Source organism: Solanum stenotomum, unplaced genomic scaffold (genome assembly GCF_019186545.1).
Source record: "Solanum stenotomum isolate F172 unplaced genomic scaffold, ASM1918654v1 scaffold19035, whole genome shotgun sequence".
Classification (NCBI taxonomy): domain Eukaryota; kingdom Viridiplantae; phylum Streptophyta; class Magnoliopsida; order Solanales; family Solanaceae; genus Solanum; species Solanum stenotomum.
The window spans coordinates 78563-91135 of record NW_026025332.1 but is presented as its reverse complement, the minus strand read 5'-3'; the positions used below and the strand labels follow the sequence as shown (position 1 = coordinate 91135).

The 12573-nt window shown below is 32.9% G+C and overlaps 2 protein-coding genes across 2 annotated transcripts; both read left to right on the top strand.

The window, feature by feature from the left end:
- The first annotated feature begins 768 nt into the window (after positions 1 to 768).
- On the top strand, positions 769 to 3635 carry LOC125850759 (uncharacterized). The gene is made up of 7 exons (XM_049530607.1): positions 769 to 1003; positions 1683 to 1763; positions 1899 to 1987; positions 2068 to 2142; positions 2778 to 2839; positions 3258 to 3410; positions 3541 to 3635. Exons 1-7 carry the CDS (start codon positions 878 to 880, stop codon positions 3633 to 3635), a joined length of 681 nt encoding a protein of 226 aa, XP_049386564.1. The 5' UTR covers positions 769 to 877.
- Positions 3636 to 5233: 1598 nt separating this feature from the next.
- LOC125850758 (MDIS1-interacting receptor like kinase 2-like) lies at positions 5234 to 7982 on the top strand. The gene is made up of 2 exons (XM_049530605.1): positions 5234 to 7460; positions 7606 to 7982. The coding sequence occupies exons 1-2, from the start codon at positions 5351 to 5353 to the stop codon at positions 7980 to 7982; spliced, it is 2487 nt and encodes an 828-aa protein (XP_049386562.1). The 5' UTR covers positions 5234 to 5350.
- The last annotated feature ends 4591 nt before the right edge of the window (positions 7983 to 12573 follow it).

Below are 12573 nucleotides of genomic sequence, written 5' to 3'. Positions count from 1 at the left end.
AAACAATGAATATGGCAATCACTCAATAAAAGAAACTGTTTCTCACTTTCCTTTTCCGCAATTGCGTATTACTTTTCTGATCCATATAGTTTATCACATTTTCTTAGACATACCTTAAGAAATTTTTGTCTAAAGAGTAATTTTATTAAATTATTATCATTAATATTTATTCTATGATCTTAGTTAATTCTATTATATTTTTCACCATATTAATCTCTCTCCACAATCATCCTATAATTTTTTTAATACAACCTATTTAAATGCCTCATCCATTTATATCAAGGTTAGGAACTTTTGTGGAACTTTACAATACCTTCAAAGAGAATTAATTTTAAGGAGAAAATGAAAAAAAATAATTTATTTTATTTTAATTTTATAAATTGACAAGTAATTTAACATATATATTTTTAGTAATTAATGTGGATTTTGACTTAACACAGAGATATTTTTTAATCTAATTTTAACTTGACACAAAAAAAATTAACTTCTGAAAAATAATTTCTACAGCCACTCAAAAACATTTACGTATTTCTTAAAAAAAATAATTAATCAACACATCTCAACTATTAAAAATAAACATTAAAAAATAAAATTTGTAGCTTCATCCTTTTAGGGTTACAATTAAGAATCTTAAACACGTGGTTATTTCATGAATCAGAGTCATAAACTGAGACGAGAAAATTAAGCCGGTTATATTAGCCACAAATTAACCGTATTTTTCTAAATACTGTTTTGACCAAAAGAAAAAAAATAAGTAAAAAAGAAACACTTTCAAAAGAACTAACATTAGTGTAAGATTTGATTTTTAATTACAAGTGCTTAATTTTTTTCAATATTTAGGAATTGATAGAAGAAAAATTGTGTTTTTAAAGAAGTTATGGATAGGTATGAGAAAGTGCAGAAGCCAAGAATTGATAATCCTATTAAGGAGAATGAGATTAGAATAACAACACAAGGAAGATTAAGGAATTACATTACTTATGCTACTAATCTTCTTCTTCAGGTCCCTCATTACCTTTTTTCATTCTACTAATTTGCCTATTTTTGCAAATGTTTTGCACCACATTTCTAATTTGCATGTTTAATAATTAATAGCAAAAAATTCTACAATAAATTGTGTTGCTTGCTAGTATAGTGCCCTAGCCACATATGCTTATACTCACTCTGTCTCAATTTATGTGATAAGCATTTGATCAGACACGAAATTTGAGAAAGAACGAAAATCTTTAGAAACACGTGACCTAAATCAAGACTATGAATAATAATCTAGTTAAAGAGTGAAATAAGAAGTTTATTGTTTCCAACAACAACATACTCACTCACTGTAATTCCACAAGTGGGGTTTGGGAGGTGTAGTGCGAATGCAGACTAATTAAGGGATATTGACATTTTTTTGCGACAGATTAAAAAGGACAGTTGGACACAAAATTGGGACGAAAGGAGTAGTTTATTTGTGTAATTGTGAAGTAACAAGCATTCTAATTGAATCAGATTGATATCAATGGATCTTAAATACTGATGAAATTGCACCTTAGTTTGAGTAACACTACAATGCCACAATTTGTTTGCTATATGCCCTCTGTTTGTGAGTTAACTCATATATTTGATTCCATTGAATCGTTAGAAAGTGATGGATTTAAGCTTTCATGTTTGTGCGTCTTGACAATTTTGTTGTTTTGCAGGAGAAAGGATGTAAAGAAATTGCTCTTAAGTCTATGGGCAGAGCCATTAGCAAAACAGTAATGATAGCTGAATTAATAAAGGTGTGTGCAGCGGATCTATGTGATTTATGTCCACTTACTGAATTCTCTTTGAAAGTATTTTTTTCAATAGGATGTAGTATCTAGTTTCTGTTTCTAATTACTCGATCGATAAAGCATGTAATCTTTATGCATCAGAGAAAGATGGTTGGCCTTCATCAGATCACAACGATTGGTTCAACTGATATCACTGATACGTGGGAACCTTTAGAAGAAGGACTTCTTCCGTAAGATTAGTCTATCAAGTAACTTTTTTCTGGTCTGGGATGTTTGCTCAATAAGTTTCTTTATTTATTAACAAATGCAGGCTCGAGACTACTCGTCATGTGTCAGTCATAACAATTATCCTTTCAAAGGAGGAGTTAGATACCTCATCAGCCGGGTTAGTAATCATGATTTATATTATAGTATATCAACACTGCATTTCGTGCTCTTCCTTTTCTTCAATTGGTCATGACCACCATTTAGTAAATGTGCGGTAAGTCAATCAACTATACCTCAATATCATACTAGTAGAATCTGGACTATATATGGTAAAATTGGCATTATTACTTATGATGATTAATACTATTAGATTTGGCCATCTGGTTTAATAGTTCAAAACAATACCTCTAACGATGCACTTCTAATCCTTCTTTGGATAAGAACTAGAGTATGTGTTAGATAATATTACTGTTTCTTTTTTAACATCTAGTACTTGTATATACTAATTTTTACACTATCTGATTATCCAAAAAGGCAACTACAAGTAACTCTGTCCATGAAAAGTGGAATTGGTAACCTGGCAAATTACTTGCTACAACAGCTTAAAATACGTTGATGATTTACATTGTTAGTGTATATAATTTAAATCAATTTCTCAACATCCCAGTTGGTACTTGTAGCAACTATGGATAGATCATGAAGTTGCAGATAATGTAACTATGTCTTTGTGCTCGCATTTATTGTTATGCCCCTTTCGTTCAGGTTTTGGTTTCAAGACAGATAAATTGTCTCATAAGCAGTTGAAATTTGCAGGTATCAACCACCTATTCCAGCAGATCAAGTCAGACCACTGACCGAATATGATTATGGAGGAGGTACACCATACATTGATTTTTCATTAGGGACCATGTTTTTTTTGTTTCATTGTCTTTTTAAAATTCTTGAATTTTCTCATGAAGAAGGTGGTGACTGGTGAGGCTTGAACATAATGTTTATTTTGGTTATTTTATCTCTATCTATATGTAGCTCCTTATTTTGTAATTATGTTACGAATTTCCTTCTTTTCCTAGGAGCCTTAGAGTAACTGGTATAGTTGTTGCCTTGTGATAAGAGGTCACATGTTACGTTTGAGCTGTGGAAATAGCCTCTTGCAAAAATGCAGGGTAAGGCTGCGTACAATAGACTCTTGTGGTCCCACCTTTCCCTGGACTATGCACATAGTGGGAGCTTAATGCACCAACTTCCTTTTTTTGTCTGTTTCTTTTCCTACACATCTTGGTTTACTGTGTACAGGGCGTTTTAATGACGGTGTGCCTGGAAATGGTGGATGGAAAGGAGGACGTGGATATAATGGTAGAGGCCGAACTGGAGGAAGAGGTCGTGGTAATCGTGGACGTGGTAACAACTATGGTGGAGTAGCTGGTTCAATGCCCATTCAAGGCCAGGGTATGCTACAATCCTTTTTCACCTAAGATACATATATAGTACTACTAACTTTTCGTGTAAAACATATTGGTTCTGCTATATATATGACACCAACGTCTTATCTTTTAACATGAGATCGGATCTCTTCCAGGTCGGGGCCAAGGCCAAGTACAGGGACGAGGTAGAGGTCGTGCTCAGGGTACTAAATCAAATGATCCTGTTCGGGCATCAGTTGCTTATGTTTGAATGTTTAGGACAATTTAATTACATGCTATTTTTACAATGTGTCCATGCCTGTGTTCTTCAAAATCTAACAGAAACTCAAGCCCAATACTCCTCTCATTCTTTTAGGGTAAGATATGACTTGTGATCGTGTAAACGATCAAAATGATCTAAGCTAATAAATGAACAGGTTAAGCGAGTCATGTTTTTTTCCCAATGAGTTGATTTTGACACCCCTACTTCTCCTTATGGATTTGATCTGTTTTGTATGTCGTTTTACAAATTGAAACATATATACTTATACAATTTTTAGGCAATTTAATTTATGAGCCTGTCATTTATTTTAATTTCTAGCAATATCATTTTTATTAGTTTTAAAATACCACGTGAAGTGATTAAACTAAACTTAGAGAAAAAGAAGTACATAAATTAGTTTAATAAATTTCTTTTATCTGGATGTGATAAGAGATAAGCTATTATACATTTTGTTTTTCTTTAGCTTTATTCAATTTCTTCCCAGTAGAAATATTTTCTGCTACTCAAAATTATTTTACATTATCACCTCCAAGAAAATAAATTATATGTTACGTTAGTCTTAGTTGTTGTGCTGCATAAACCACGAGGTCGGCAAAAATTAAACTGTAAGAGGAAAAACTAATACCACTTTTTTAATTAAATAAGCTTTTACATGCTACTATATGGCTAAAACTAAAAGTACTTCACTATTTCAACTCTACTGATTAAAATATTCTTGAAGCTTTTTTTCTATAATTTACTTTCCATGAGGATTAAATTAAAGAAGAAATCCAAATCTAGCGGTAGCTATTAAGAAATAAGTTACATATTCTAGCAATAGCTATTAAGAAATAAGTTATTTATATTTAAATTAACCTAAACCAAAAGCAAATATATAATACTAGTAGTACTAAAGAAGAGCTGTTAATTTTGGCTTGGTTTCCCACTTGGAAACATGAGGCTTTTTTTTCTTTTATAAATACCAGTCCATAAATCATTATGTCCACTGTCCAGCATCTCAACAAAGCCAGAAAAAAATTAAAAAAATTAGGCCNACTAAAAGTACTTCACTATTTCAACTCTACTGATTAAAATATTCTTGAAGCTTTTTTTCTATAATTTACTTTCCATGAGGATTAAATTAAAGAAGAAATCCAAATCTAGCGGTAGCTATTAAGAAATAAGTTACATATTCTAGCAATAGCTATTAAGAAATAAGTTATTTATATTTAAATTAACCCAAACCAAAAGCAAATATATAATACTAGTAGTACTAAACAAGAGCTGTTAATTTTGGCTTGGTTTCCCACTTGGAAACTTGAGGCTTTTTTTTTTCTTTTATAAATACCAGTCCATAAATCATTATGTCCACTGTCCAGCATTTCAACAAAGCCAAAAATAAAATAAAAAAATTAGGCCTTTGGTGTTTTTTTTTTTTTCAAGAAAAAAAAATGAGATCCTCATTATCCAACACAATTTTCAGTACTCATCTTTTGATCTTTATAACTATTTGTTTTGATCAACATGTTCTTGCTAAATCTTATCTAAATGCTTCTGAAAGACATTCAATTTCACTTGAAGCATTTTCTCTCTTAAAATGGAAAGCAAGTCTTGAAAATACAAGCCAAACACTCCTTTCCTCTTGGTTAATTACTAGCAATAGTACTAATCCTTGTCATAATTGGTGTGGCATTTCTTGTGATACTATTGGAAGAGTTAATCAAATGTATCTTGCAAATTATGGGATTAGAGGTAACCTTCACCATCTAAATTTCACTTCTTTTCCCCATCTCCAATTGATTAATTTTTCTAATAACTCACTCAATGGTACACTTCCAAAAAACATGTTCAATCTTTCAAGATTAAGTTTCCTATATTTGAGTTACAATCATTTTGATGGAGTGATTCCACATGAAATAGGGCTATTGAAGAATCTCAAGCACTTAGACTTGTCGATAAATCGCTTTATTGGCTTTATCCCTTCATCTATTGGTAACTTGATTAAACTTGAGTTGTTATTTTTATCAGTTAATGAACTCTATGGCCCTGTCCCTTCAAGTTTTGGTAACTTAAAATCCCTTGTGCATTTGTGTTTGCTTAGAAATAAACTCAATGGATCACTTCCAAAAGAGTTTGAAAATCTTACACATATGCAAACTTTTCAAGTAGCAGAGAACAATTTTTCTGGTCATTTGCCACAAAATGTGTGCCTTGGTGGATCACTTGCTAAATTCATAGCATATGACAATAAATTTATTGGTCATGTCCCTAAAACCTTGAAAAATTGCTCTACGCTATCAAGAGTTAGGCTTGATGGTAACCAATTGTCTAGCAATATATCAGAAGCTTTTGGTGTCTATCCAAGTCTAGTTTACATGGATTTGAGTCACAATAAACTATATGGCGAGTTATCATCACAATGGGGCTTTTCTTATAATCTAACAAGTTTGAAGATCTCCAAGAACAACTTGTTTGGTGCCATACCAGTTGAAATAGGAAATTTGATCAAACTAGAAATGCTTGATCTCTCTTCAAATCACTTGACTGGCGAAATTCCTAAAAGTTTAGAGAGGCTAACTCTCTTGCTGGAACTTGATTTACATGAGAATAGAATTTCAGGGAAAATACCTATAGAAGTGGGGAAGTTGTCTAAACTTACAAGACTTAACTTAGGTGCGAATAATATGAGTGGAACGATTCCAGGAGAAATAGGAGATTGTAGGCAGCTTTGGTACTTGAATTTAAGCAAGAACATGCTGAACACAACTATTCCTTCTAATTTAGGTAACTTGCACTCTCTAGCGTATCTTGATCTCAGTTATAACATGCTCAGTGGTGAGATACCGTGGCACATAGGGAGTTTGAAAAGTTTGGAAAGAATGAATCTTTCGCGTAATAACTTGTCTGGTTCAATCCCGCCTAGTTTCAATGAACGCGTTAGTTTGAGGTCAATTGATATATCTTGCAATCAATTGGTTGGTCCCCTCCCCAAGATCGTGGCATTTCAAAATGCATCACGTGAAGAATTAAGAGATAACAAGGATTTATGCAGCAATGATCATACTGGTATGAGACCTTGCTCTTCATTGAGGAAAAAAGAGAGAACAAGTAGAAAGCTTATACTGACCTTAACTCTGTCTCTAATTTTGGTTGCCTTGCTTCTACTTGTGATTACTTGTATACTTTTTCGAATGAAAAGGAAAAGAAATAGAAGTATTCAGCCTAGAGAACCATCCAGCAATTCTTTTTCAGTTAGGGGCTTTGATGGGAAAATAGCACATGAAAACATAATTGCAGCAACAGAAAACTTTGATAGCAAATATTGCATTGGGAAGGGAGGACATGGAAGTGTGTATAAGGTTGAGTTACCATGTGGTCAAGTTGTTGCAGTGAAAAAAGTTCATGCTTTAGAAGATGAAGAATCTGATGACAACTTGATCAAAAGCTTTTCAAAAGAGATACAAGCTCTAGTAAACATCCGCCATCGGAATATTGTGAAGCTTTATGGGTTCTGTTCACACGCGCGCCATTCATTCTTGGTTTATGAGTTGTTGGAAGGAGGAAACTTGTCACAAAACCTTAGCAATGAGGGTAGAGCAAGAGATTTAAATTGGCTCAAGAGGGTTGATATTGTCAAGGGGATAGCAAACGCGTTGTGTTACTTGCATCACGCGTGTTCACCTCCTATAGTTCATAGAGATATATCAAGTAACAATGTTCTCTTAGATGATGAAGGCAATCCCCATGTTTCTGATTTTGGTACTGCTAAACTCTTAAGGCCTAACTCCACCAATTGGACATCGTTTGCTGGAACTCTTGGCTATGTAGCTCCAGGTATTTAGTCTTCTTTACTTTCTTAAACTTCGTAGTAAGTCAAAATCAGACAAACAAATTGAAACAAATGGAGTATATTTTAACTAGGAATTCATTACTTCAAAATCTTTCACCCTTTCACACAAATTTTCTAATTTGTTTGCAGAGCTTGCTTACACAATGAAGGTAAATGAGAAGAGTGATGTTTACAGCTTCGGGGTGATATCGCTAGAAGTTATTATAGGTCATCATCCAGGTGATATTACTCAAGCTATATCATCATTTTCGCCAGCATCAGGAGCGAATGGAACACTGTTAAAGGAATTGATTGACAAACGGACACTAGCTCCTGGAAAACAAGAAGCAGAAGAATTGATCAAGATCACAAAACTAGCATTCGTGTGTCTTCATCAGAGTCCTCTAGCTCGGCCAAGTATGAAGCAAGTTTGTGCATCTTTATCAAAAGAAAATTGGCCTTCAAAAGGCTTGTTCTCCACTGTTACATTAGGCCAGTTGCTTGAACCAACACTACTAAGATGTTGATTTTTATTTTTTTTGCATACCTTTACATTACTGTATTTGTTAGTAAATGAATTTGAAGTGTTGTGAAACATTTTTGACAAGAAATACAGGATTGAGGATGTTCGATTGAAGAAATTTCTGAACAAATTTTTAGAATTTAAAATAGTTGACAATAACATAGATTGTCATGTATCAAGATCAAGAACTACAAGTCATTATTCATGATCTACTTAGTGAAGGTATGATTGTGACTCTCAACAATGTTCCTGAAATGGAAAAGAATTTGATATCCACATCAAATATGTTTTTGTTTATAATAAGACTGTAATTAGCAAAAATAATATGTATTGAGAGACTTTTCAAACTGTTACGCCCCAAGCCTACGCCCTGGACGTGGCCGGCACTCGAGAACCATTGCTAGCCCCAAGCGAACCCTTGGCCTGACTTACTTACTCAGTGGAAGACTTTACTCAAGATAAATACTTTTAAAACAAGTAAACTGAACTACTCAAAATATAACTTAGAATGTATGATAATAACATTCACTGCCAAAGTGGCAGCTCAAGTCTCAACTTAACTGAAATAGAAAAGTAAAGACTCATGAACTAACATCAATTAACTCTGTCTATGAAGCCTCTAAACTCTGAGGGATGTCAGGACAAGACCCCCGATCATCCTAACAACTGAAATAAGCAAGCAATAAAACAAAACATAACCAAAGGGATCCTCCGGAAAGCACCAGAAAGCAAGGAGGCTCACCAACTGACTCTGAGTGCTCAACGGGATCAATGATGCGCTGAATGCTGATCTTGGTTACCTACGTCTCCATAATAATAAAATGCAGGCCAAATGGCATCAGTACATTGAATGTACGAGTATGCGAAGGGAAATCTAAAACAAGACATAAGCTTGAAAGGAACTGAAGAACTTACCTGACTCAACTCAACTCAACTCAACTTAACTAATTTCAATATAAAGCAGTGTATATAAATGTAGTATAAAGAAAAGCTTTAAAACATGGTTTCAACTCTGTGTATTTAGAAATACAATAATAACTCTGTATGTATGCAAAGATACAATATGCACTCTGTTTGTATATGAAAATACAAATATTTCTGATGTATATAAAAATACAAAGTACTGTTGTGGGAGTTTCTCGAATCGACAATATTCAACACTTAAGAGCTATCGTGATGATACATCGTTTTGCCTCACGCTGTCAGGGCCGTCCTATACCTTGGCATGAGTATAGAACCTGAACTACTAAGTGGATCCACTAGTCTATGCTAAAAAGCACTAAAGAAATTATCTAAAAAGTATGACCCTTTTCTACCCATGGTGGCTACATGGTTTATGGGGGCTGTGAGTTGCCTGAACTCTCCCCCATATCGGTGTTCAATACTACTCCCAAAATATGATACTAGATCTTATGTTTAAAAACAAAATATACTTCTTTCTGTGATTTGAGATAATTGCTCAAAAACTTAGCTCAAAGGCTATCTTGGAAATCAAAGTTTCATCGATTGCTTTATTGTGAAAGCATTTACTCTTTGACTGAAAACTAGCCCAAAGGCTCTTTACTGAAAAACTACCTCAAAGGCTCTTTACTGAAAAATTACCTCAAAGGCTCTTTGGAAATCAAGGTTTCCATTTCTTGTTTAAATGTGAAAACGTTTTAACTCTTTGGGAATACATAGTCCCCATTACTTTGAAGAAATGAACTTCAACTTTACTCTTTACTCAACTCAAAACTCAAGTCTTAAAACAAGGTTAAATCATTTGTAAAAGACTTTTGGAAGACTCTATGAACTTCTCTTGACTTGACTCTTAACTGGTCTTTGAATTGAATTATAGATTCAAGGTTTGTGATTTGTGATTGGAAAGATCTCATGTTTAGGAATGATTTTAGATAGCTAAACATGAGAAAAATCAAGAATTCACTTTTTGAGGGTAGGTCCGCGACGCAGAGAAGCATTTAATTTTTGGTTTCGAAAATAACTTTTGAGGCAGAATGGTCTGTGACCGCTCCGCGACGCGAAACGACTATTCCCAAAACTAGGAACTAGCTCCGCGACGCGGGGGCACTGCCAAATTTCGATCAACGAAATTTCTTCTTCTTTTTCCAGCTCTAAACCCTCTAAACTCCATGGGTTCTTTCCCCAAACACTTAGAATCAATTATATGCTCAAAGTACATCAGATTCTACTCAAAATCAAACCTAAACTCACGGATTCGGATTAAACAACTCCTCAACGAATCAAGAATTTAATAGAACTTCAACAAACCCATGAAGAACTCAATTTCTAAGCTTTCAAGAACTTTAATTCGCTGAAATAAATCATGATTGGCGCGTAGGTGAACTAACCCAACGCTATGTGATCTCACATACCTTGTAGAGATCACCCCCAACGAAATCCACAAGTTAATCTCGACGAATCTTGAACGTTCTTCTCCCTTCTCCTCTTTTCTCCTTTCTCCAAGCCCTAGCGTGAAATTCACTTTTCTAAAACTGACTAAAATCAGACTTTACCCCAATTAAACTCCTAAAATGAATTAGAATAATTAGGTAGGGAAAAGACTAAATTACCCTTCCAAAATTCAGATTTGGACTTTCCTAATTCCAACAGCCCAACTTCCAAAAGGTTATAATAACTCACTCATACGAACTCAGAATTGCGCAAACTTAGCGGCGTTGGAAAGATCATTCCAAGATCTTTCCTACCATATTTGGAAGTACCTCTAACTCATCCTAAGCTAGAAGTTATGGCCGTTTGAAGTTGGCCAAAACTCAACTTTTCGTAACTTTAACAAATTTCCAGATTTTCATTATTTCCAAAATGACTATTTCCAGTTCTTAGCTTCTTCCTAACTATTTCAAATTGCGAGATGTTACACAAACTCAATATAATTGCAATTGATATGAATAAAATGATTTTAATCCTAATATATAATAGGAGAAGGAGTAGGAGAAAGTATGCTCATCATATATAATTGAGAGTAGACAATCTTACAAAGGAATACATAATCTTATAAAAATGAATATATTATAGTTCATAAATAAGATATTAGAATATTTGTAGGTATCGTACTGATAAATCATAAATATTTATGTTCTTTTTATAAATAAATATTTGTGTATGCATATAAAGACTCACTAGTAAACATTAATATTTAATAGTAACTAGCTAGCTAGTTTTAAATTCTTTCACATCGTACAAATAATCTTCTCACGCCAAATATAAATTATTATTTTTTTTTTGTAAAATTTGAAATAATAGGTCTGTTTCTTACCCCCTCCACTTCATATTAATTGAATTGTTGAGGTGCTTCACACCCTTTAAGAAAAGAAGATTAAGACATAAATTAGGCTTAACTTTCCATTTTTACCCTCATTAATTATTATCAAAATTATGATTAAAATAACTAAACATTAATTAATAACTAATTTCAATACTAACTAATGAAGGGTAAAATTGGAAAAACATTCTAAGTAGGCGTTTGGCCATGCGATATCATATCACGATATGGAATCGTGAGATGGAATTAGCGTTTGAACATGCAATTTTACGCTGATTCCATAGCATGAGATGTGATTCCATATTCTCCAAAAACACATGATATGGGAATTCCATATCATGATTTGAGATATTTTTTATTCAAAAATTGATCCACAAGTTTATATTTTGTTAAAACAACCCCACATTCATATCTACTAGCCATTTATTTCATATGTAAATCAAATTTATAATCACATCATTACTTTGTAAAATTTATTATTCTCACCGACATAAAATTTATTTTTCTCACCAACATATAGTCACTTTAACTCACACCAACCGATTGTTGAGTAATAAATTTGTTCTCTTCATTTACTCCAACAACAAATTTATTACTTCTACCGTTTTTATATTTATTACAACTCAAAGTAACAATGTTGGTTTGACTTCTCAGTCACATGATCGAGAAATGCAAGTTCAACGTGAGGAAATTGTCCGTACTATGTGGAAGAATTATATTAAAGACTAGTACACTACAATTTATGTTCATTTTTTTTTATTGAATTAAAGTTAGATGAAACAGTTACTTAAGTGGAGAACAAATAACTTTGTAATAATTTATTATGCGATTTTATAATTTTTTGTTTATTTGGTAAGATTGAATAAAAATCTATTTTGATAGTTTTACAACTTGTGTGATTCCTATGTTTATGAGAAATATACAACACAAAAACTTCATATCGCATGTTCAAACAGAACTTCAATTTCATCTCATAATTCCATATTATAATATCATATCATGATTCCATATCATGATACCATATCGCATGGCCAAACGGGTCCTAAAAGTAGTCTTGAAAATTAACAATTAAATTGATTTGAAAAATGAAAAATATCTCAATAATTCAATTAATATGAAATAGAGGGAGTACCATATAAAACTTATGGATCAAATTTAACATTTAAAAATAAATAAAATCAAAATCATACTTATTTCAAATCACATATCCAAATGTCAATTAAAATCAAAGATAATATCTCAAATGGACACTCAACTATGAATATCTTTCTCAAAAAGTCACTCAACTATTGATAGTTTTCTCAGAAAGTCACTT